Here is a 27,393-nt window from a genome sequence, read left to right as displayed (position 1 = left end):
CAAAAAAAACAAAAAAAAAAACAAAACAAAAAAAAAAAAAGACGAAGTTAATAATAATGTATCCATAGTTATAGATTATAGTTTATAGTGTAATGTGTCAATTTGACATTGTTACCTCCGCCATTATAATAATCAAAAATCGCTGCCTTGGCTGAGGTCTGCGCTCTTGGAGTGCTTTTCTAGTATTATAGATGGAACCTGCTTTGATATGTACAGAATTGTTGAATGATAAATCTTTAAATTCAGCAAATTCTAGCACAAATTGGCCCATCGGGGCCGTAGCAATAGTCCAAAAGTTCAATAGTCCGAAGGTTCACTAAAAAACCTACAGACCAATGAACTCTTGATTAAAAAACCAATGAAAATGTTACCATTCTTCGGACCAATGGACCTTCAGACTATCGAGACACCCCCAGGCCATCCACAGTACATTATCTTTTGATTTCTATAACACCATAGATGAATACTCCTTCACATGTCAATCTTGTCTGAAACGGCAATATTCTATTCATGGGCAGCATATGAACAAAAGCATGTATTGAGATTCCACCTATGCAACCTTTATTTTCTTAAAATATATAAGTGACTGATATATTATTTCACATTCTCTGCCACTGAAGCAGGGGTGCTCAAGACAGAAGCCTAAGTTTGAAGGAGTCATTTATTGATGAAAGGGCACATAATATATCAAATTTGTCCATGATCTTTTTACACAAATGAAGAACAAGAAAAAGCTCTGGTACAACTTGAACATAGAATAATAATTGGCATTTGTTTTGCAAATGTTAGAAGATGAAGAATATATTAATTCTACAACCTTTAGACCTACTTTCCCACACAGCTGCTACAAAAAACACCTATCTAAACTATCACATAAACAAAAATAATATGGTGACATTTCTACATTATCAAAATTATACACTGTGTTTGTAAAGGTTGACATTTTGAAGAGATATTTTCTAAAAAGTTTAAACACATTTTACATCTTGCATAATTTGGTTTACAAATGAGTAAAAAAAAAGATCTATTTAAAGTTAAAAAACTACCAACAGCAGCCACTTTGTTAAATACAACACAAAAATTGCAAAATCACAGATGTCAAGGATAGATCAACAATATAAGTATTACTTTGTAGTAAAATTACAATGGAATGTTGTGGAGAATTTCACCTAAAGAAATACCCCAACAGAATTCACTTATTATGAACACACATTTGATATCAGATCTATGTTGTGTTTTTCATGCTCATACCTTGTCATGCAAGGTAGTGTTAAAATATCTTTTTGAAAAGATGCTCTTGCATATACACTGTATAATAAAAAATTATGCAGTCTGTTTTATTAACATAAAACTGATCCTTATTAAAATATGGCAGACATACTAAAAGTCCCACGTGTCCAACCATTTCAGGCCATACATTGTGGCATTCACATCAAGAGCTGTTGGACCCGATGTACCATATGCCAGAGGAGAGAAAAGATAAAAGCTGTAAAGGAAGAAAATCTCAATTAGCAAAAGATATACAGGCATATTTTATATCTGTTAACTATAAAAGATTGTTCTTTATCTATATCTTTTCTTATTCTGCAAGAGTTACCATAAAACAAAAGACAAGACAAAGGTATGGAATACCTCTTTACAGTATTTTACAATATGAGGACTGTTTTATATTTCAAAATGTTCTTAAAATCTGACCACATATTTTACACAGTAACAAAAAAAAATGTCAAGTTCAATGTTACAGTATACCTGTAAAAGATGCCTGCTAGGATAACACCAAGAGCTGTGTGGTATACATTCATGGCAAGGTGTTTAGAGAAACAAAGCCTAATACAAGTTAGTCCATACTCTATTACAACAGCTGAAAACAAAAACTGAAATCAATTAATGGACTCTTTTTAAAATGTACAAGTTATATATCAACTGTATCTCTTTATCCATTCATTAGTGATTTAAAAAAAACATTTATTCATGAAAGCTGTCAATATCACCATTTCTAAAATTTTAAATGGTAGCAATAATTTATATACACCCATCTAATTTAATATCTACATTTAGCATCATATCCATGCATCCATTTCTCTGAGAATACAACATGGTACCTAAAACCACAACAAATTATTCAAAAAGTTCATGTTAAAAACACACTACCTGAGAACATAGCATTAAACAGATATGCTGGGAAGTAATGATGGAAGTAAAGCACTCTGCCCATGGTCCAGAAAGGTATGTAGTGTAAGCCCCACCCTCCTATCAGCCACATACAGGCACTGAAGCGCGAGCTTCTATAATCTAGAAATTGACAAAAAATAGACAACTTTACATTCTAGAAACAAACCCCTTCTAGTAAAATTGTCTAACCACTAGAAATTAAATATATAGTTTATTCAGATATGATGCTGAATAAGTAATTTGTTTTTTAGTAAGCTTTAAGGTCCTTCTTTCAAATAAATCTCAAAAAGATGTGAATAAATGCACAGCATTTGTTTGAACAAATATTTTACCTCTGATTTCCTGAGGTTGTGTTGTTCCACGTTTGCTCTTCACTCCATCATATATAAACAGCATGATGAATACAGCCATGAGGATTAAGTTACCCCAGAAAAGTATGGGGTTTCCTAGCAGTAAAACCCTGAATTTGCCCCCCGAAAAGCTCTGCCCCTAAAAATAAACAAAATTTGAATAATTAATGAATTACAATAAACCACTTGCTTCTAATTATTTTCTGAAGACAAAGTAATAAAGATGTTTAAATTTTAAAGATCTGTTTAACTTGTTGATAAAATTTCTCATTCTTTTATTTTTTTCCAGTACTTACACTCCAATCTAAAGGCCATTGCCAAGGCTGAGAAGTTGCCTCATCTTCCTTAGGTTTTAAACCTCTATTTCCCTAAAACATATATTAAACCTGTCACTCTAAAATAATGGTATTTTAATATTTTGTTATCATAACAATCACCATTAAACAAAGCAGTATTAGTGTTGCATACTAATAGGAATCATGGACACTGATGTTTGTAAAATTAATCCTGGTTCCTAATTTTGGTCCTGATGGTTTACAAACTTTTAATTTGTTTCTGAAACAAAGCTGTACCTTCCCCATCACAATGTGTGACTCTATAAACTTCTGAATGAAGTTAGGAGCATGATTAGCAAATGACACACTGGGCACTGAAAAGAAAGAAAGGATTTTGTGACTTTTATATTTAAATTATTTGTTACATATACCTAGATATGTGTGTGTTATGTTAAAGATAAACAGTGTTATGTAGATCCATTTGACCAGCCATTATGCATTACAAGTTTTGACAAATATTTTGTTATTGCAAGTATCCCAGACATAAATTGTACACTTTAACTTTTTCTTTTTCTAAATGGGTATATAAAAATTAAGTCTTTTTCCTCTTATCATCTGATTATCTATAAAACAAAACTGAATTTATTGCTGCAAAATGTCTTCACTCAAAAAAAAGCTTAACCTACATCTGGAATCTCTGACCTCTTCCACATTCCAGTAAGACTTTACATCAATTGCATGTGGATTGCAAGTCACTTCCATTTGATCCCAGCCCCTGGAAACAAGGACTTAACATCATGAATACTCATCTGTATGTCACTTTTCATTTATAAAATATTATTGCATTAAATCAAATATCTTTTATGCAAATCATACATATAACATGCTGCAAAACACATTAATGTGTCCAAACACATTTAGACATTTTCACACGTAATCTTGAAACAATCTTCTTTAATGTAATAATGAATGTTCTATTGCATGAATATTTGAATTTCAGATTGTTTGCAAGGTTAACCATGGTACATATACCAGGTATAACATGCTTACCACTTAGGGAGTTTCCTCTCTGTCTGAGTAACAGCACAATTCTGCCCAAGGTGTCTTAGAGTAAATTTTTTCTTCACAGCTTTCACCACCTCCCCTGGGACTCCACCAACTATTTCTACTCGGAAATTATCATGGTAGTCTCCAGTGCCATTCTAGTAGAAAAATAGACAAAAAACATAACATGTTTACATAACTAAATTTCAACTGACTACAGTGTACTCCTGCACAAATCAACACCTTCGTTTGCTTAATTTACAAGTTTTAATGACATGAAGGTCTTTTTCAGTGACTAGTTTGCTAAAGAGCTTCAAAACCAGACTCCCATCTGGATGAGAAGGGGCGTCTCATTTTTGCATCAGCCCAAACATCTCACTGTCATCGGCAGCCAGCATGAAGGATTAATTTATAATGTGTAAACAGTGAAAAATCAAGCACATGGACATTAAGTTTTTTTCATTAAATAATAGTATTGTCTCATGGGATGTTGAGATGTAGATGTAAACCCTTACTGCATGAAAAAACTTGGGATAACTAGTACAATATTTGGAAAATAACAAGGGGTGTTTGTAAGACAAAGATAAGCCCCGGAAGGGGGGGGGGAATTGTCCTCCATTTACTGGTTAAACAAATTTTTGTGTTGAACTTTGACCTACTGACCTCAAAATCAAAAGGGGTCATCTACATGTGATGACAAACCTCCTTCTAGACCAAAACTTTCTGTATTTATAGGTCGGACAAAGTCTGGTTTATGGACCAACCACTGGACATATGCAAAGCAATATACTCCTTGTTCTTTGAAGGATACCATACTAAATAGGTTCTAATACAGAATAAAATGGATGTTTTAACTCTCTACTTACCATTCCATAACATGTGACTTGATGGTGTCTCTGTGTCAAAGGTGCCTTCTCCTTGTGGCTGTGTAGGTTTCTGGTGGTTCTGTAATCAATCATTACAGTTAAGGACAAAGTACTATATATGAAAGACTCATATTATAAGACATAATAATTTTAACACATTTTTATGTAAGTTTACACCAAATCCTTGTGTTGCCACTCACTGCACACTGCATAACTTTTTCTCTCATGTAAGTTATAATCTTTCATACAGTAGGAATTTTTAAATTGAATTACAACAATACCACACATTTTCCCAACTTAACATCAGTTCAATTAAAAACTTTGCCTTTAAAAGAGTTCAGTGATTTCATAAATAACTTACACTTAATTACATATACAAGTATCCCATGACTTAATAGAAAATGAGTTAATTCTTAATAAGAGCAGAGAATTAGACATGTTCAAGATTAAATACATGTACTTACGCCACATGCATCAATCTCACTACATCCCCATGTCTGACATACTCCACTGGGTCTTCTATTTTGGAATTCACATTCTCTTTCATAACAATCCACAGGTTATTGTCATCCTTGTGACTGTAGGCTGTGACCTAGTAAAAATAAATCAAAATTTTAGTTTAACTTCAATTGTAACAAACTGTACATGAATCTACACATTTTCTCACAGTTGCAGAGCATAAGGAAAGAATTCTGCCCTTCCCTTTCCCCTGTGACACATCCATCTTATTAGAAAAGTGTTCTACTATATAACGAAATCATCATTTTATGTATTAACGAGCTAACTCAAAATATTGAGGTATGAATGTTCATTCTTAAAAATGATTACAGAGTGAAATTTTAAAGCAATTAAACATTGCAATTAATGAAAACAGCATGTTATTAAAACAGTGCTAGATAAACTGTGTTATGTATTACCTGATATTACTGCATTATTGTCATTCTTACCTGCTGTTGTTTCGCCCCGATTCCCTCAGGATATAGATGAAAATGAGAATGAAGGTAAGCTCCACCTGTTTGAGAGTTCTTTACTGTTATTGTAGAGCCATAGGCAACATCTGTGAATACAAAATATAAAACATTACGAAACAGTTGCTAACAGTTAATTCTCACTTGTTTCCTGAAATATGTGACGGATCCCTTTTTCATTTCAAAGGCATTAAGAGTGAAAGAATCTAAGTAACTCATAACATTGCTTTCGGGTGTTTTTAATTATAACTACATAAACTTTGATATTTGAAATGTGAATTCAAATCCCACAGCAAAAGTGCATACCTTCTGGCATACTTGCACCATGGAGTTTATTGCCCTTGAGTGTTGACTGAAAAGCAGAGCTGTAGAAGCCATCACCAGTACCACTGGAGAAAGAGAAAGCCCTTTTAAAACAGCACTCGGCAAAACACCACATAACTCACCATAACATTATAAAAATACAAGAATCTTTTTAAAATTTCATCAAAAAAATGGTATCATACATTTTAGTAACGTATTCTGTGTCTTACTTACGTTTCATTCAAAATTTTCAGATGTATTCCAAATAGGATGATATACAAAATAATGGGGAGAATGATAAGGCACACAGCTCTGGCAAGGAAGTGCTTCACCAACAACACCTGTAGACAAATATGCAATTACAGTAGCATTAATACATACAGTATAACCACTGTTTTAATACAATGATATTTTACTTGATAAAATAATATAGAGCATTATAATAATAAAAAAAAGAAATGATTGTTTGAATACACTCACTCTTTTTACTTTAATTGAATAAATTAGAATATTGCAATAAAATTCATTAAATTAAAATTAAATTTCCTAACAAATCATATTTTCCTCAATAAATCAGCAATTTTTTCCTACTCACAAATTAAACCATTTATCAATCTCAAGGTTCGTATTGGGAAAGGTGAGTATTTTTTTCCCAAATTCAGGATATGTTGATACAGAAAATATGACTTGGAAATGTTCATACATGGATAGTAAATGATATCTTATAGATAGACATCATTTATTGGAATTGATTAATTGTAAGTGTGGTGAGGATACTTACAATACTATTCTCTTTGTTCCCTAGTAAGTCCCACAGTTCTTTAATGGTACTAAACCCAACCAAGAGGATGACAAATAACCCTACAAACTTGACACTAGAAGTAGAATAAACTATGTCATGTTCAAACAAGCAGTAAATCATAAAAGAAAAAAAAATTGTCATCCATTTTCAAAAAGAATATATCTATCAGTCTTGATTGTAGCTACCAGAAAACAAATATTACTAAATAAAATGACTTTCCTTCTTAGCATATTAAAAGTTACTCAATGTGAAAATAAACTTACACCCACTTAATCAATAACTTTCATGAATGCAAAACCCAAATTAAACCCCTGTACCAAAAATTTGACTAACCTAATTGCACAAGCTAGACTTGTTCCTGTCAAAGTTAGCCATAGCCACCATTGTGGAGAAAATGAACTGGATCAGAATGAAGGCAAAAAAAGAGTAGCAGCATAATATTTACAACAACTTATTAAGTTTGTAACTACATACAGTGCATACAATAACTTAAAAAACATAAAGGAACCACAATTAAGAAGCAGGTTATGTTTCCATAACATCAACAACAAATTCGTATTGTTTAGATGTTAACAGACATCTTTTTACCAGGCATTATATGAGTAGGTTTTTTATGTAGCAGGTTATGTTTCCATAATATCAACAACAAATTTATATTGAATATATGTACATAAGACATCTTTTTACCTGGCATTATACGAGTAGAATTTTACATAGCAGTATGTTGATGCTAAAATAAAGAACATCATGATCGGGTCCAGCAGGATGTATCTTGACAATATCAGGGTCCCAGTGTCTGGAACATAGGCAAATACATGTACTCTTTATCTGTGGTTAAGAATAATTTCACTTTGACCTAGTTAAAAAAATTATTTATTTATTTATTTGCTTATTTATTTAATAACTAAGTAAATAAAATAGAATTATAATAACCTTATATTAATTTTATCATTTTTATTTGGACAATATATCATTTGTTGAAAATTTTCATCAAAATTACCTAAACAATACAAATATACAACTACAGCCAAGGATAATACAAAAATCAATCTGGTTAACTCATCTAATTCGTTGACCTCACAAAAAAAAAAAAAAAAAAAAAAAAAAAAAAAAAAAACTTACCAAAGAGTATGAATAAACCTGCAATAATGGATGCTATTATAGAATGGGTGAGTTCCCAGACAATACCAAAACCGAGTGGGATTAGACTAACACCCAATAAGGCACAGAACTGAAAGAAATGTGAATTTTTAAAAAATTTATTTGAAAGTACAGGTTAATTAGTACAGAACTTCCCAAGTGTGCTTGACCATCTCAAATAAAGTTATAATAGATAACTAAATCTGAGATAAACACGTAAAACAACACTTGCATGGTGATCCATAAAAAGAAGTTGTTATTTTATAAATCGAATATCAAACTTTTTCTCTGTTACATTAGCAAAAAAAAAAAAAAAAGCCCCAGGAAGCCTTTCAGGCTTGTTGAAAAATTACACATACGTATGTCAGAATGGTGAAAAACAAATTGTTGCTGGCCAATTAGCACCAATAAATTGATAAATTTCACAGAGATTTCTGGCTCGTTTCCACGATCTCTTGCATTTTTGTATTGGGTTGGAAGTAAACAAGTTTTGCCATACTAGTACCTGCAGATCTATATATTATAGATGTAAACCTTTTATAATTGTAAAAGCAAATTCTTTTCTATAACACAAGCACACTCACAATTCTCATGCCAACATAGTTGATGTCTGGAGGATATGTCATTCCTGGTTTTTCAAAGCTAAATTCACCATTATAACCAGTAAGCTTGCCAGACAACCCAATCAGCATCTGTAACAAACAGTACAATCAGTTTTGATCATTGTTATCATCAAAATGTTCATGATGTGGTCTTATGACATTCAACTTTGAGTTATGATTGCTAAATTTTCATTTACCAAACTGACAGTATACTAGTAATGGATTAACTGCTGTTACTTTACAATTTATTCTCTTGAACATTACTCCTTAAACCTTATGATCTTCTTAATCACTACATATAATATGTATTATTATTATTATTATTATTATTGAATTGTGACAAGCTCTGATCCCATTATGTAGTTCAAGTCAATTTACCTTTCCTAATGGTGGATGGACATCAAAGAAAAAAGTCCTATTGATATAGTAGCTGCCCATTTTTCCAAAATGAGTTTCATCCCAACTGAAAGTAAAAACAAGGCAGCAAAGCTGTCAAATGTACAGACAAAAAACAGAAAATAAAGATGCAAAAAAGGTCATTTTGTCAATTTTGATGCAATAATAAATAATGCTTATAATAGCACTGTCAGTCAACACTGAATTTTAATGTTGCACAACAGGTAACATGGTCAATAACAGGAGCGGACCCAGAGATATTTTCTGACAGTATTACGAATCTATGTTGATCCATCCTCCATTTTGATGGTCTTCCAACAGAAAAAAATAGATACCAGTCAATATAAACTTAATAACCTGACTGTCTTCCGGAAGACCCAGAAGATGGTCTCAATCCACCCCTTCAATAAGATTACAGTTTCAGGACCATGAGAGTTCAAATTCACATTATGAAAGTCTCAATATTTGAAAAATGATGAAAGTGCATAAAATAATATTACATAATGTTTAAAGACATAAAAAACAATACAACTGCTTATGTAGAAATACAGAAAATGTGCAGAGCCCAAGGCAGATGAGAGCCTGCCTGGGGCTAAAAGTCACAAATGCAAGTGTTTGAGAAAAAATTATAAAGGAAAACAACAAAACTAGAAAAGCACTTTGAGAGTGCAGACCTCTGCCAAGGCAGCAATTGTTGATTATTATTGATAATTGATTGATTATTGATCCGGACCACCACCAAAAATTAATCATTGTCCTCTTTGGCCCACTTCCGACAGTTCCTGAAAATTTCTGCAAAATCAGTCCATAACTTTTTGTGTTATGTGGATGACAGACAAACAGGGGTGAAAATATAACCTCCTTGGCAGAGCTTGAGGTAAATATAATTCCAATGAAGCTGCTATTCAAACTTTTAATCTTCCAGTTTGATATATATACATATATATATATATAAAAAACTTATTTGCAATATTAAACAAAATTTACCTGCATAATTATCACTGCTTCCTTATTATTAATCTAGCAGAGAGCTTTACCTTTGGGAGTTTACAGGGAAATATCAACAAGTGTGCTTTACGTAATCTCATTTAATGGCCTATTAAAGCAAATGACTTTATAACTCTGAAATTAATCTAGTGATACCCAAGGGTAATTTACAGACTGACCCACTCAAAGGTCTTCAGGCCCATAAGTCACACCTTAAGAAAAGCACAAAACCATAATGCCCAAAATAGGAGACTACCAATCCTGATGCAATAATACATTATGTCAACATCAACTTATGCACAACAGGTAACACAGACGAAAGTAAAAGCATAAGGCTTCAGGCCCATCAGAGTTCAAGTTTATACTTAGAAAGTGCCAGAATGAGAAAAATGAAAATTTCACAAAAAATGCATAAATACAATAAACATGATAATCCAATAGAGCTGGTTTTCTCATGAGCTGAAGGCCAATCCTAAAAATCGTACTTGTAAGTTTAAAATTATAATAAGTAGCACAGTTTTCTTTTTATAATGTTTGCAGTAGCAGTGCAAAAAGATTGTCAATTTTGATGTAACATTACATAATAAATTAGAGAATAATTATCATCAATTTTTGTTTATTGACTATAAATAGGATGGACATGTAGAAAATATGATTACCATTTGGCTTCATGTCCATGGGAGCTCCGAGTCCCACAATGAATATGCCAAAAAAGATAATGAATATAACACTAAAATGTATAGCTTCCAGAAAAAGAAGCCAATTAGACTGCTTTTCCAACTCAGGCTGCATTTTAGTCCTGTGTTTCTTTTTTGAAAGTTTGACAGTTATAAGTAACACGGTTTTTCCATAATGGTCATCAAGGCAGCAGCACCAAAAATTGTTTTCTTCTATTTTGATGCAACATTACATAATGCTTAACAGCATAATGACCATCGATTTTTAATAATAAAATATAAGTGTCATGGATTTTCACAAAATGTGACTAGCACGGGTCTTCAAGCCCGTGGAGGTTCTAAGTCACACCTTGGAAATGCCAATATGTGAAAAATTAAATTTTCACAAAAAACTGTTTAATTGCCAGAAAAATTTACCAAACAGACTGCATTGCCTACTGAAGCTGTATTTTAGACCCACGTTTCTTTCCTGTAAGTTTGAGAACAGTAATTGACATGATTTTTGTTAAATGGTCATCATGGGAGCAGTGCCCAAAATAGGGGTTTCTTCAAATTTTGATGCAACATTACATAATGTTTAACAGCATAATGACCATCAATTTTTAATTATAAAATATTAGTATCATGGATATTCAGGAAATGTGACAAGCAAAGGTCTTCAGGATCATGGAACTTCAAAGTCACACCTTGAAAATGCCAATAAGTGAAAAATTAAATTTTCACAAAAAACTGTTTAATTGCCAGAAAAATTTACCAAACAGACTGCATTGCCTACTGTAGCTGTATTTTAGTCCCATGTTTCTTTCCTGTAAGTTTGAGAACAGTAAGTGACATGATTTTCCTTAAATGGTCATCATGGGAGCAGTGCCCAAAATAGGGGTTTCTTAAAATTTTCATGCAATATTACATAATGTTTTACTGCATAATGACCATCAATTTTTAATTATAAAATATTAGTATCATGGTTATTCAGAAAATGTGACTAGCAAAAGCCTTCAGGCCCATGGAACTTCAAAGTCACATATTGAAAATGCCAAAATGTAAACAATACAGCACTGTTCTGAAATGGGTTTATTTCCATTTTTAACACTTTTTAAACATAAAACAACATAAACAGTTTACTGCCATTTTTATATGACCAATGAAGAAAATTGATGAGATGGGAAAAGTATCAATAGAACAGTTTTAAATGTCCAACTTCCTCCATTCTGAGATTCTGAACATAGTGGATGAATACATCTGACAAACTGCAATGATATGAGTTTATTTCCATTTTTGACACTTTATTACACAATACATGATAACAAGTTTACCATCATTTTTACAAAATCAACTAACAATGTTGTAAAGATGCAGGAAATGCCAAACAAACACATTTATGTATCTTATTAGTTCAATAATGAGACTGTTAACATGCCTAAGAATTGAATGTGAGGAAATGTGAAAAAACAGCATTACCTTTTAAAATAATGGACTGATTACGCTGATTTTCAAACTCAACCTGCGTTTTAGTAAGATTGGCCCCTCCTGTGAGTATAATGACAATTGGCCAATCTGTTTTTCTTATATTGTGTTATCAGTGTTGCATATATACTGAAAAAAGTGAAAAAAAAACAGCATAAATTCCCTATAAGTGACCCGATCGTGCTGATTTTTGAACTTGACCTGCGTATTATGAATATTTATCAGTTCTGTAAGTTTCAAGCCAAAGGGTAAAACAGCTCTTCATTTATTGTGTTATCAGTGTTGCAAAAATGCTGAAAAAAAGTGAAAAAATAGCCTAAATTCACTAAAAATGACCCAATCATGCTGATTTTCGAACTTGACCTGCGTATTATGAATATTCATCAGTTCTGTAGGTTTCAAGCCAAAAGGTCAAATGGTTTTCCATTTATGGTGTTATCCGTGCTGCATATATGCTGAAAAAAGAGAAAAAATAGCCTAAATTCACTAAAAATGACCCAATCACGCTGATTTTCGAACTTGACCTGCGTATTATGTATATTCATCAGTTCTGTAAGTTTCAAGCCAAAAGGTAATATGGTTTTCCACTTATCGTGTTATCGGTGCTGCATATATGCTGAAAAAAGTGAAAAAGGGGCATTCCGTGGTATTCGTTTTGCATTACGGACGGAATTTTGACACTTTAAAAATAAATTCTACAAGAACTATAATACATACATTGTTCAAATTTGGCAGGAATATTGATTAGTGCAAGCCTAAACTTGTGACCAAAAAACTTGAAATAACATCTATTAGTTTTTGAGAAATATTGGTTATTGATCACCATTACGGACGGAAAAAAATGGACAAGCATTTTTATTAATCAACTTCAACTTCAAAACTCTGCTCTGTTTGTGGCTTTTTAAAGATAAAACTGCTTTGACATGACAATTTCATTATTCTAGTTACTAGAAATGTAAAAGGTTATTTAAAATTTTTTTTTTGTTAGGAAATTTTTGAAGTTTAAAAAATCATGTCAGATTACGGACGGAAAATTACGGACGGAAAATTTGTCCACAGTGCAAAACTTACACAGAAGCCATTAAAAAGTACAATTAATCATTTATTTATGGTAAAAGTTAACTATTTACTAAATATGTACATAATAGGAAGTTATTTTTGATGTCAACTCAAATATTTTTGTGAGCTATTTCAAATTACAAAAACCAACTACAGTCTACACTTTCAGAAATAAGAGATCCCTTGTGTTCTCATATTGTCATTGTTTAAAATTCTGTGTTGAATGCTAATTCAGAAAAGCTACATTTTTAAGTCCTTTTTTTTTCATGCTAAAGTTTAAACACTGTTTTTATTCTGACACATTAAGACCAACATAGAATTTGTATCTCTGGCATTGGTCCATCACAGGGAATGATACAGGTTTGATAATTTGGTCACTGGAAATCCATGCTCTGTCTTCTTGTGAAGGAAAGGCAAATAGTTTTTTTTACTTGTCCTTTGCTCGTGAAAAGTTACTTCTATATCACCACCATCTATTAATATAATTTGACCTAAATAAATTTTCTGAGGATATAGGATAATTTCAGGTAAGTGGCATGGTGCCGGAACAAAGGTATGGCCTCTAGTAATCTTTGATTAACTGCGGTCAGTAATTATCTTAACTGCTCATCTCCCAGGTATATGCAACTTGTATATGACAGGTAAGTGATCAAAAGCACATTTTATCTTCAAATTGCAATCAAAGTAACTAAAAATATCCAGGAGAAACCATGATCATAAGTGATCCTTAATGCGCAATTCAAATGCCACTAATTGACAAGTGAGACAGATGTTGACAAGTCTTGCCAGGTAAGAAAAAGCACTTTTTGACTTTAAATCCTGCATTTTTGAATAATCTTTTTTTTTTAAATAAATCTTTATTTGGGAAACAGTTCTTCTTTAGTTTTAAAATTCATAAATCAATTACTTGAGTATGCCACATGAAACCACTCAGTAGAAATGTTATAGCCAGGTAGCGATGCCTTTCCGTCCGTAATGCTAATTTTCCGTCCGTAATGATTTTTTAATTATGAAATTAATTTGTCTTCAAATATGTTAAAAAAATTTTTTTTGGATATTTGGTAAACATAGGACTAGTATGAGGAGAATATGAAAGGAAATTTATTTCTGCCAAGTAGTCTTTAAAAAAACTTAAAAAATAGAGCCCAAATCATTACGGACGGAAAAAATTACTTTGGATTAATGATTAATTAATTATTTTTTAAAGATTTCACTTGATTTTTTATGTGTTTACCCCAAGGACTTACTGTAATTTATGTCTCAATTGAAAGATATTGATTAAAATTTATTTTGAGTGTTATATGCAAAAAATAAAAAATTCCGTCCGTAATGCTAATTTTCACATTTTTCAAGTTTAATGCGCTATAAAATTATGAATTCAAAAAATACAGATAAATCTTTTACAAATTCTTATCCCTTGAAGTCTCTTTTTTCAGAAAATGCAACTTTTGATTGATTTTTGTGCATTTGAAAATTTTATGCCCAGGACACAAATACCACGGATTGGCCCAAAAACAGCATAAATTCCCTATAAGTGACCCGATCATGCTGATTTTTGAACTCGACCTGCGTATTATGAATATTCATCAGTTCTGTAAGTTTCAAGCCAAAAGGTACAATGGTTTTCCACTTATCGTGTTATCGGTGCTGCATATATGTTGAAAAAAGTGAAAAAACAGCATAAATTCCCTAAGAGTGACCCGATCATGCTGATTTTCGAACTTGACCTGCGTATTATGAATATTCATCAGTTCTGCAAGTTTCAAATCAAAAGGCAAAATGGTTTTCCACTTATCGTGTTATCGGTAAAAGTGCACGGCGACGGCGACGGCGACAGCGACGACGGCGACGACAGACGCAGATGATGGCTATATGTACAGACACATCTGTGTCTGTACATAAAAATAGATATATCACAGGTACTCTCACGCATGAAGGATGGAATTTTGACTCTATAAAATCATGTTTTACAAAAACTATAATACATATATAGTTTAAATTTGGCAGGAATATCATTTATTGCAAGCTTAATCTTGTGACTTAAAAACATAAAAAATATTGATTAGTTTTTGAAAAATAACACTACAGATGGAAAAAAACATTTAAACGGACAGAAAAATATGGAAAAGCAGTTTTATCAATCAACGTTAACTTCAAACTGCTCTGTTTTGATTTTTGAAAGACAAAAATAGATTGCAAAGGTTATTTCAGTTTTATATTTATTAGAAATGTAAAAGGTGAGATTTGAAAAAGAACTTTCTTGAAATTTTAAAGTTTAAAAAATAATGTCCAATTACAGATGGAAAATTATGGATGAATAAATTTGTCCACAGTCCAGAACTTACACACATATGCAATAAACAACATGAAAGGTACAGGTTAAGGTGAAAACAAGCTCAATTGATGAGACAGCTCAGGGTCTGAATCAAGTTCTCAATTTTCCCTTTAGGCTTAATTAGTATCTCCAGCATTCTTGAATTGCATATAAAAAAATTTGCTGTCGCTCAAGACAAAATTTGAAAAACCACTCATCATCAAATTATCACCTGGTAAATCGAATAAGTTTTAGGACCGCACTTTTCAGCTTATGTTTATGGTTTCACTCATGATAAGAGAAACATGATTTGAAGAGACAAAAACTGGGAATAAAATTTAAAGTCCCCTTTTCTACCATACAACAAGATGAAGAGTTAACCCATACTACCAGTTTGAACAACAGCCTAAAGAATTTGGGTGGGGTGCAAACAATTATGACTATTACTATGTATCAGAGAGAGTAGGTTATAACAATTGCATGTAATATGATATCATCTTTTGTCACTCAGGCCAAGGACTACACACACCTTGCTTAGAGTGCATTCCCACATATTTAGATCGATCCATCTAGATCGACCTAACTCCCTGGGAGTTCACGCTAAATTGATGTCAGCCGAGCACGCGCGGTATTTAATTACCCCCTTAAAGCTTTTGGTAGACGGGACAGACGCTTAAGCTGACTAAGCTGACAGTAATCTAGTGAGACTCCCCACAAGGATAGATCGATCTAAAAACTGTGGGAATGGGGTCTTAGACTCCAGTGGAGACTCGACTCCAGTCAAATACTACTTTGATGTCATTACAGCTTACCATATATGTCTTGGAAGCTCAATTTTATGCAGTCTAGTGACAAATGCTGCAACTACTAATGAGCCGAAAACCATCCACCATTTAGCTTTGTTCACTTCCAAATCAAGCGGCGTTTTCCAAAACAAACCTCTTTCGTGCTGACCTAACGTTGTTGTTTTGGATTCGGTTGACGATGCCTGTGTATCTGTTTCCACGTTATCCTCCTCCCCTCTGTTACCTTTTTGACGTTTGCCTTTAGGAGGCTTGATATCTGTTTTTTCTGACATAATCAGCTAATTTTCGCTAAATTTTAACTCTCCATAGGATAGATACTGTCGATTTGGTCAGCAGCTCCCCGTTTCAACAGAAGCTAATTTGTCTTTCCAACGTTCGCTAGATGGCAGCAGCAATCTGCTGCACAGCGACCGCACTAACGGGGACCTGTCCTTGGAAATGGAAAAATTGCATTTACTTTAATTTTTTTTCCTTCAAATTTGTATTTCAAAATAAATTAAAACGACATATTTAATGATCTAAGGACAATAACGCATTAAGTTTTTTTTTTGTGTTGGTGCGAAACTATGAATTCCAGCCATCAAATGTCTGTTCGTCCTGTCGTTACCATAAACACAAATAGCACGTAATTGGGTTGACTCTTAATTTGTCCAAATATGTTTTCAGACGAAACTCTCGAATGCGTAGAATTTAAAACTTCATGGAAAAAGGAAAGGTCTGTCACAGACAGTTATGCACAGACCAGGGAAATACTCACAGACGAATTGGGGATACAGTCTAGAGAAATGGTGGACACTGAAATCCAAACAGAGGAAGAACAAGATAAAGAATTACATTTGCTGAATGATAATCCTGAAAGTCTGGGTTCATTTCTAAACAGTGTGTACCCTATTATGTCCAAAGAACTCGAGAAAAACGGTAGAAGTCACGCCTTTGATGGATATGATGTTAGTTGGGAAGAAAAGGCAGTTGCAGTTGACTGCATTCACACTCTGAGTCATAGCGCATTGAATGAAGAACTGCAGGTCACGGGGCTCTCGTGGAATTCTACAGGCTCAGTCTTAGCTGCAGCCTTTGGAAAATTTGACCACGAAGACTGGTGCACCCATAAATCTGCACTGTGCTCCTGGAACTTGGACAGAAGAAATATTAACTCCACAAAACCAGACATAAGTGTAGACCTTCCTAGTTGTTTGATGTGTATTGCTTTCCACCCCAAACAGCCAAGTTGGATAGCTGGAGGTACATTTACTGGTGAAGTTATGCTATGGGATACCAGCAAAGAGGATGAGATGTTAATTGCATCTTCAGGAATAGGAGGTGATGCCCACAGAGAACCTGTGTCAAAGCTGCGTTGGATACCAGATCCAGAATCTAGGGGAAAGAAATTCAACATAGTCAGCATCAGCAGTGATGGGAAAATCTTGGTATGGCAGATATTTCCTCATCAGCAAGCTCTCAGGCTGATTGATGGTTTTGTTCTTCTCACCGAATCTCTGCCCAGAAACTTTCGTCCTAAGGGGCAACGCGGAGACCAAGAGGTGGGGGTCACTTGCATTTCATTCAGTTATGAAGATCCTATGACTTTTGTCATAGGTTCGGAGAGTGGATGCATCTTCAAATGTTCAACAAATGCCAAAGGCACCCCTGCTGGGAGGCACATAACCTCCTCCGTCCCACTAAACTCGCCAGTCACCTTTGCATTCAACCCACACCATGGCCCAGTATATGATGTCCAGTGTTCCCCATTTCACAGAAATTTATTTATGTCCTGTGGATCGGACACCTCGGCCCGTCTCTACAGCATGCTACAGGGACATCCTATCACAATAATGGAACCCAGTGCAGGTTATCTGTTCTCAGCCAAGTGGTCCCCAGTTCGCCCAATGGTGTTTGCAGTGGCAACAGAAAATGGTTATCTGTTGATATATGATTTGAAACATAGCCATGTCACCCCTGTCCAGAAGTTGGAAGCCAAAGAGCCTTTGTATGCACTGGAGTTTAATGTACACAAGTAGGTTATTTTTTAGTGGGAGTGGAGTGAGTGCAAACACCACTCAAGATATGTTCCAAGTTACAGATATGTGTGCCTATTAGATCTTTTTATAAGTGTTTAAAGGGTTGGTTATTTAAAGTCAATAATCATGGTCCATATTTCATGTTTTAACATCTTAATGCTTGTTTTGAATATATTTTCATAATCAAAAGATGTTAATTGCTCAATTTTAATTGTTTCAGACGACATCTGTTGGCTACTGGAGGGGGGCGTGGAACCATCCAGGTGTGGCATCTTAGTGATGACCTGGCATCCCAGGGATCAAGAGAGGTGGAAATGCTAGCAGAGATAGCAGAAACCAGTGATGATCAATAAAAATGGCTGTTTCAGACATGTTATGGTTTTAAAGTAGCCAGTCAGATCTGTCTTAAAAGGCCCTGTTACACTGGGCTTGCAACTACTTGGAGAATTAATTTTCTACCACTCCCTACATAACAAAAGGAAAGCTGCAGTATTGAAAGTTCATAACACTGATGCATGAATTTGATATAAACTGTCAAATATTGTCAAAACGTCAATTTTGAAAGAAGAGAGAATGGGCAATTTCACTAAACGTTTGCAATTCTGGCCAAACAGGGGCTTAAAGAAAACAAGACAATAAAGATCTCAAATGTACATTCAAATATCAGCAACAGGACTGTTAAAATATCAAGGAGTATAATGTGAAAAATTGACAAATATCCTGTGAATATCAGGAAAATTTACCCTACATAAATTTAATGCAAATGATAATGATTGATTAAAGTTTACTTTGTTTACAAGCAATGTTGAACTCAAGTTCATGAAAAAAATACGTACTTAAAAGCGCTCTTTCCTTAGACTATTCAACAAAGTCAGACAATTCTTTAGTTAAAGTTACATATGAAGTCAAACCTTTGCCAATAAACCTGACCAAATGACACCATTTAGTTTCAAATAGCATCACCTACAGAAATACCAAAGGGTATGGTCTCATAATTCCAAGTAAATGACATTTTAACAGATATTTACTCCTGTTTTATGTACAGACACAGATCTGACTATACGTTTAACTGTCTCCTGCATCTGTCGTTGCCCTCTGCCGTCACCGTCCTCACCGTTGTCTTTCAGTGATAACATGATAAATGGAAAAACATGTTCTTTCAAAGACAACAACCCATTTATTCTATTCATGAACAGGTTCACAGAAGACAAAAACATTTGGTTCAAAACAAACCATTTCACTTTATTATATATACAATCTTTTGACAAAAAATCACATGTTCTAGTTATCTTCAACATATATTAAATGTTCCAACCACCAACCTGTTCAGAGATGTTGGTTCATAATTACATCCCCCTTAAAAGAGTACACAAGTTCCACACTTGCATAATCTCTGATAATTTATGGCACCTCAGTGTACCAGATGTCCATTAAGTGCAATATTTCAATACTTCATTAATTCAAAACCATGAAACTAAGACTCGGTTCCCATGCCTAGATTGATCTAACTAGATCAACCCATCTCCAAGGGGTTTCTCACTAAATTGCTTTTAGCTTAAATGGCTTGTATGTCTGGCATGCCAACTGAAGCCCCTAAACGATAGTTGATTACCCTAAAACAGCTTCAGTGGGCGTGCCAGACATCTAAGCCCCTTAAGTTGATAGCAATTTAGTGATAACCCCTTGGAGATAGATTGATCCAACGTTAGTACAATAGTCTCTGGGAATGGTCTCTTAAGATCTGCATAATAGATGGCATAGTTTGAAATTGTCTGAAGGGTAAACTCTTCTTTCATCATTTCTTTGATTCAATCGCACTGGAGTTTGACTGAAATTCAAAAAAGAACTATACAATGCCTTGTAACCTCTTTATTTCTAATATCTCAGACTTGAATATTTCTGGAAAATAAGTTGATAAATAATGCTGCAAATATCAGCAAATAATTCATTTAATGCAATACTACACTGCATTTACAGTAATTTGTTCAAAAAGATTCTAATGTACATTTACACTGCATACAGTATAAACAAAAATTACTTTTTTTCACCTTTTAGCTACATGTAAACTTAACCAAAAACAACATCTACCTCAGTGCTTCCTTGGGCAGTTCTTTTGCTCTTCCTCAATAAATGATCTTTGACCCAAAGCACGTATGCAGCTTCTGGAAATGAAATGAAATGTTTGCAACAGCTTTTAATGGGATGAAATTAACATTTTCACCATTCTCCAAATTGATCCATTACTTTTTTAATCACAGCTCAATTTGACAGATATAGACACCTCTATAAAAAAAACTTGAATTTAGTATACTAGAAAAAGAAATAAGCAGGACAAAGATGGGTAATACATTGATAACTTGCAACTGCCTTTAATTCAAGGTATACTATTTGCGCATGAAAATGTCCCAAAGTCAAATTAGCTATGTCTACAAATCCAGCAAAGCTACTTATCTTTTCCAATTCAGACTATAAAAATGATAAAAATTTAAACAACTTAAATAAAAATATCTGCTGTTGATGTTCCTTCATGTTAAGAAAGACATGGCAGTTCTAAATGAAACATTTAGGACTTAATTAGAAATGGTATAAAATAATAAAATCAATACTGCACAACAGATTTGGTTGGAAAATCTAAGATAGGATACCTTGTATGGTAATTAATTGTAACATTATAAAACTAAAAGGGACAATGTGTGCCGTAAAACACACTTATAGTACATGAACCACTTATTGTTGAACAATGATGACCATCTTGACTTGGCTTTTAATGGTGTAAAACCCAGAAATCAGTGGAAGAATTGAGCTAAAAAATTATGGCAGAATTTGAAAAACCTAAGTAAAAGCTTGGGTTAAGGACTTTTTAAAATTCCACAGATTATGGCGAGTGACAGGAAAGGACCAAAGGTTGGTAAGTTATAGAAAAATGTCCTTTACCACAAGAAAATTGGTCAGTGCTGGAAATTCTTACATTATTCATCTTTCACCCTTTCCTGGTCATAAAAGATCATCTAGTTATCACCTGGGGAATCCTATAAATTCTGCAGAATGACACAAAAAACGCTGTGCTTTACTAAAATGCCTAAACATCTATATTTTTCATCAGAATGACTTGAAATATTCACTGTTGATAGAAAACATTTCAGTGTGAGTGTACTCCAAAAATATCCTTAAAAAGTCAATGTGTATAGTTGTCATTAAACTAGTGTATTTCTCAATTTTGCATTATTTTTCTTTTTCTAAATTATTACCAATGACATTTAATGCAGATATAATGCACTAAAATGTAGAAGAATTAATGATCTTTCAAATAAATAGATATCAATGTCACTTAAAAACCAAAAAAAGAAAATTCAATATTGTTTTTGCTGTTAAGTTTCATTCAAACTTCTGACGTGAAAGTCATTTTCGCATAAAAATAGCAGTCAAGAGTCAGCATATGTAGCACAGTTTTGACTTCTCTTAGGGTGGATAAATAATAACTTTTTTGGAAAACTCTAGAGGAACAGGTGTTTTATGTGGCAAAATGTCCATTTTCTGATGCGAAATTTGGGCTACGAGTTTTATTTAGGACGATAATTTCACCAGTTATAGAAACATATAGAAAGCATGTGCAACTATGTACCAGGTACATACACATTATATACCTGTATTGAATAAGGTTGGGTGAATCTCAAATGTTTTGATTACCAGGTGTTTTCTATGGCAGAAATTGATACAAAAAATACATGTAACAGCTATTTCTTTTTTCATAACAACAATCTAGGTTGATAAAATGGCAGACAAAATGCCCTAACAAGAGTTTCATCCTAAGCAATTAAATGACCTATAGTTTGTAACATGCCTTTTCTTATGTGTTTAGCGTCATAAAATCTACTTTTCTTATATTAGCACTGTCATTGATACCTTTTAAATATAAAATGGTTACCTTGTGTGCTGACAGTACACTGTCAAGCTTAATAGAAGAGCTGGCCAGAATGTAAGTCTGTAAATTGGGGGTGATAAGATCTAATAAGTTCTGCAAGATGTGACTCATAAGTAAAAATTTGAATTATCTTAACCTCAAGCAACCAAAAGGTGAATATCTTTAAATCATTAAACTAGACAGCAAAGCTGACAAACATACAGACACCATACAGGAAACAAGGTAGCAAAGCTGACAAATATTCTAATTTTCAGACACAGATTAGAATACATAATGCATAATGTTTCAGCCAATTTTGATACACTATTACCTCTTTACCAAACATGGCAGTTATGGGGTGAACGTCACCAAAATTGTGCAAAAAAAAAAATAAAAAAAAAAAAAATAAATAATTATCGTAAATATAAACTGATTATACCAATTTTTGAAAGCAACCTGCCTCTTTACCAAACAAAGCCACTCAGTAAATTTAATGTAAAACAACAATAAGATTTGACAGTTATGGGGTGAATGCCACCAAAATTGTGCAAAAAAAAAAAAAAAGAAAAGAAAAGAAAGAATAATTACCGTAAATTGTGAACGGACCATACCAATTTTGGAAAGCAACCTGTTTCTTTGCCAAACAAAGCCAGTCAGTAAATTTAAAGTAAAACAAAGATATGATTTTTAAGTTTTGGGGCAAACATGACCAAAATTATGAAAAAAAAAAAAAGAAGAAGAATTACCGTAAAAGTGAATGGATCATGCTGATTTTGGAAAGCAATCAGTTCTTTACCAAACAAAGCAACTTAGTAAATTTTAAGTAAAACAAAAATACGGTTTGGCAGTTATGGGGCAAGCATCATAAGTCAGACAGCAACAGCGACAGCACCAGTGACGGCAACAACACGGACAGACAGACCAATCAGAATATATATGGACACTAACAGTGTCCATATATAAAGAGGATGGATGATAAATCTTTGCTCTACATGTATGAAACGGGAAGCAGTCACTATCATAAATTGAGAGAATACCCTGTGTTTGGATCTCCAAGAATATCTTTCCTCTCTTTGTGTAGAGCATTTCCAACAGAATAATGTTGTATAATAATACATTCAGGGAACAAATAAAACTGTGCTGAAGAGTGAGATACATGAATAGTGAAGGATAGATGGTAAAGGTATATGACTATTAAGGAGTTCAATGTCAACACGGCAAAGAATGTCATATTGGGGTTACATATTATAAGCTAAGTGCTTATTATGAGGCCTATATCATAAACATCTGCCATTTTTAATTCTTGCATTCTCAGACAGGTACTGCTTCGTTAGTTCCCTGAATGTATTACAATCCAACATTATTCTCTTGGGAATATTCTTCTCAAACATAGGAAAAGTTTGTTTTTTTTTTTGAGATCTGGCATTGGGGATTCCCTTAGCAACTTCTTTGCTTGCTCCAGCTTTTAAAGTGATTTCATACATGTTCATCTACTAGTAGAACAAAGGTATATCACCCATCCTGTCTCAATAATTAAAAAAATATTCAATTTTTGGTTAGATTATTGCTCATTCCTTACAATTCACGTCCAACAGATGTTGAAGATCTTATCACTCCTCATTTTGACTGACAAAGATTATTGTGGTTTGTTGTCCATCAGCCCACCTGGTATCCAAATTCATTCTTAAATGTACCAATCACAGTATTAACATCAGAAATAGATTGCACAACCCCAAAAACATGAGAAAAGACAAATGACACACTACAGTGCCTTTACTTGTTGTTGATGAAATGCAAGGTAGGCCGTTTTTGGCTACCGCTTTAAAAAATTGTCATTTTACCTACCTAAATAATTGTTTCAGAAATAAATGGTTGTCAGATTTGCATTCAGTATCAAATTTAGCCTCAGAAAACACCTGCTATGGAAATTTTTTGAGATTTATCCTAGCCTACTTCTATGTCGTCTTTTATGACTGCCCTGCAGTAAATTGCCAAATCTCAAGATATTTGGCTTAGAAATATTGAAAATAGAACTATTAAAGTTCTGACCAGGAAAAGATTTATGATCAAAAACATATTCAAAATATACATTTGTATCAAAATAATTCAGTACTCAAGTATTCAATGTTTACCTCTGTCTGCCTCATTCATCTTTTTCAAACTGAGCAAAGCGAAAAGCTTCCTATAATTCACTGGGTACTTTCTATCCAACTTCTGTTCTCTTGTCAGTTCCACAGCTTTTCTAAATCCTTTCACATCCTCCCTGAAAAAAAATTAACATCAAAACAGTTACTAAAATGCACCAACTTCCAACATCATTCCTTAACATTCGCTATGGCAAGCTGTAAAATAAATAATCTACATATAACTAAACCAAGACAGCAAAGCTGTAAATGGACAAATACATGTAAATGGCAAAAAAAGATGGATGCATTGGAATTTTGAACAGTCTAAAGGTAATGAGTAACTAATTTAATAGTGTCAATGATTGTTTTACTTGCAGAATGTCAGACTCATGAACATATAAAAGTGAAAAACGAAAAATGTCAGTCTTTAAAAAATGAGTACATTACAATAAACTTCATAACTTTAAAGTTACATCTAAACCAAGCATAGTTTCCCTGAAAACACATATTAATCACTTCTACCACTACCTGACTCAACTCAATATATAAACCAAATCAGTGGTCTGATCAGCCAAAACAATGCTTTAAAAATGCAGCTTCTTCAAATTTCTGGTGGTAACTTGACCTACTTATCTGTCCCACCAGTTCATAAAAGTCTGCCAAATATGAAGTAATGTATGGCATATTATTATCTGTTCAAATATCATTTTTCAAAACATATGAAATTGCCTTATTCGCATTTCTTTAAGTTATGCTGTTTGAAATAATATGGTGACATTTGGTTGTGTCAGTGGCAAAGATTTGACATATTAACTTGCTTCATATGTAATTTTGATAGAAACTTGAGGACCAGAGAGGCGATGCCACAGTTTACTAGGTACAGTTGTACAGAAACTAGTGACATGAGGAAATAAATTTAGAATACTTAAAAATTGTGTTTAATTTACACATTAGTGGCAGTGCAGTGTAGAACCTCTATATAAATGGTGCTTAATCTATATTTCATTCATTTCATAAAAACAAACAAAAAGAAAAACAGTATTAAGGCACTTTTTTTTTAATACATCAAAAATATTCCCCATTATTTGATATGAATTGACAAAAATTCAAATTAAACCACTTTATGATAGCATAAACCTATATCAATACATGGCTTATGCCATGGCAAAGGGAATCACATGGATTAAATTAAATCACCTTATCTGAAATCCATGCCAGTAATGATAGATTAATAACCCCCAATAAGGGTCCCCAACATAGGGCTTTTCACTAGCATGTAATATTTGTCCTAGGAGCTTGAATGCAGTATGGTAGGCATCTTCATTCCAGTTTTCTGACCATCGGAAAGCCATAAGAAGATCCTTGGAACTTTCAAAAACTGCAAGTTCCTGTAATTCTGTTTCTGGGTAGATTCTGTCCTTAAATGTTGCCATATACTCAGCAGCATCTTTTACAGAAAAAAAAAGTTAATCATCATGCATTGTTTACATAACCAAGAGCACTCCAAAATAATTGGAGCATTCATATGTTATACGCAATAAGGATGAGCCATTCCCCAATTATCAACAAATGCTCAATGGCCCGTTTCACAAAGCAGTAGTTCGTTAGCAATCAGTTGTTAGCCTCTCACTAGTTATCAGTGCCGTTTCACGAAGCTATCGCTATTTCTCTCACTCGTTATTGTGGCGTTGTTACCATGGATATTTAACGACTAGTTAGACCAGTCGCTAACTCTCGAGTTTCATCGTACGCATGCATAATGAATGAAAAAGAAAGGTTGCTTAGTTACCATTGTCTGTCATTTGTCTCTGTATATAATATGGCGGCTGCCTTTCTTGTTATCTGCGCCACCAAACGACAACATAGACTATGATGTTTTCATCAGAGGCAGAATCTATTAGAATATACGCACGATGATGTAATTTAAGAAAGGTTGCGCCTGGCTGTGACAAAAAAGAGCAGCAAAAAGGGTGGTGGAGAGCCTTTACGACGACCTCAAAGCAGACGTTCTTATGCATTTCAAGCCACCAAAAATTGGAGAGTTAGTGCATTTGTGACACTTATACACAAGAGTTCCACTTCCTGTAGACTGTTTCGAGAGTACATGAGTAACGAGAGAACTAACAACCAAACTTTACGACTGAACTTAGCAATAGCTCAGTAGTTAGTCATTCTAACTAACGACTGCTTTGTGGAACAGGCCCCTGGATAAACAAGGCAGCAAAGCTGACAAATGTACAGACAAAAAATAGAAAAGAATTATGCATTATTTTAAAATGTTATTTTGCCAATTTTGATAATACATTGATAATACATTATGCTTAAAAGCTTATTCAACACAAAAAAAAAAGAGCATAACTTAAAAAAAGAAGAAAGAAAAAGAATCTCATCAGGCTGGTTTTCAACCTCAGTCTGTATCTATGTAACATTCATCAGTCCTGTTAGTATGAAGACAATAGGTCAATGTTTTTCTATATAATGTGGTATCTGTATCATATAGTAACAAACATACTTAAATTAAAAAAAAAATAAAAAAATAAAAATAAAACAGCATAACATTTGAAATAAATATGTATTGCATATAGTATGATATACTGTATGCTGAAAAAAAAAACAGCAAAACTTCAAGAAACATGGTCCAAAATCCAGCTGATTTTCAGACTGAAACTGTATTTTAGTAACACTGTAAATTTGAAGACAGCAGGCCTATTAGTTTTCTTTGAATTTATTATCTGTATTGCATATAATGTATTCAGAAAAAACTGTATTACTTCCAGAAACATAATGCAGTTAGGCTGATTTTCTAACTCATTACAAGTTATATTTTAGTTCAATGATTCTTTTCTGTCAGTCCCCATAATAAGATATCCTTCAATTTTGATACAATATTACATAATGCTTAACAGCAAAAGCACCACCATTCTTTTATAATGAAATAAAAGTATCATGGATATTCAGGAAATGCCTTCAAGCCCAAGGAAGTTAAAAGTCACTCCTTGAAAATGCCATGATGTGAAAAACTGTGTTACTTCAAGAAAAATAATCTGATCAGGCTGGTTTCCAAACTTGACCTGTGTTTTAGATATACTGATCACTCATGTAAGTATGAAGCAATATCGGTTT

General features: G+C 33.3%; 3 protein-coding genes across 7 annotated transcripts in view; 1 reads left to right on the top strand and 2 right to left on the bottom strand.

Annotated features, from left to right (window-relative positions):
• Positions 1-538: 538 nt before the first annotated feature.
• On the bottom strand, positions 539-16,624 carry LOC106171919 (protein O-mannosyl-transferase 2). The gene is made up of 20 exons (XM_013552450.2): positions 16,232-16,624; positions 8,901-8,985; positions 8,505-8,612; positions 7,903-8,011; positions 7,468-7,576; positions 7,114-7,179; positions 6,760-6,853; positions 6,213-6,319; positions 5,982-6,064; positions 5,655-5,764; positions 5,172-5,299; positions 4,708-4,786; positions 3,848-3,999; positions 3,484-3,572; positions 3,095-3,171; positions 2,819-2,890; positions 2,505-2,661; positions 2,152-2,292; positions 1,750-1,861; positions 539-1,486 (listed from the first exon to the last, which is right to left on the bottom strand). The coding sequence occupies exons 1-20, from the start codon at positions 16,495-16,497 to the stop codon at positions 1,381-1,383; spliced, it is 2,250 nt and encodes a 749-aa protein (XP_013407904.2). The 5' UTR covers positions 16,498-16,624; the 3' UTR covers positions 539-1,380.
• A 156-nt stretch (positions 16,625-16,780) lies between these two features.
• LOC106171917 (cytoplasmic dynein 2 intermediate chain 2) lies at positions 16,781-19,182 on the top strand. The gene is made up of 2 exons (XM_013552448.2): positions 16,781-18,239; positions 18,464-19,182. The coding sequence occupies exons 1-2, from the start codon at positions 16,882-16,884 to the stop codon at positions 18,594-18,596; spliced, it is 1,491 nt and encodes a 496-aa protein (XP_013407902.2). The 5' UTR covers positions 16,781-16,881; the 3' UTR covers positions 18,597-19,182.
• A 270-nt stretch (positions 19,183-19,452) lies between these two features.
• Positions 19,453-27,393, bottom strand: part of LOC106171916 (uncharacterized) — a 42,685-nt gene continuing 34,744 nt past the window's right edge. For all 5 annotated transcript variants that reach the window (XM_087007123.1, XM_087007122.1, XM_087007118.1 and 2 more), the window contains 4 exons: positions 25,468-25,717; positions 24,277-24,407; positions 20,332-20,405; positions 19,453-20,071 (listed from right to left, as the gene is read on the bottom strand). In XM_087007123.1, the coding sequence (XP_086863249.1) occupies positions 20,039-20,071; positions 20,332-20,405; positions 24,277-24,407; positions 25,468-25,717 (488 nt within the window). In that variant the 3' untranslated portion in view covers positions 19,453-20,038. The remainder of the gene's footprint in view (positions 20,072-20,331; positions 20,406-24,276; positions 24,408-25,467; positions 25,718-27,393) is intronic.

The sequence above is a fragment of the Lingula anatina genome, chromosome 2, assembly GCF_051362555.1.
Source record: "Lingula anatina isolate TDL-2025a chromosome 2, LinAna3.0, whole genome shotgun sequence".
Lineage (NCBI taxonomy): Eukaryota > Metazoa > Brachiopoda > Lingulata > Lingulida > Lingulidae > Lingula > Lingula anatina.
Note: the sequence above shows the minus strand (reverse complement) of the source record. Positions and strands in the feature narration are given on the sequence as shown.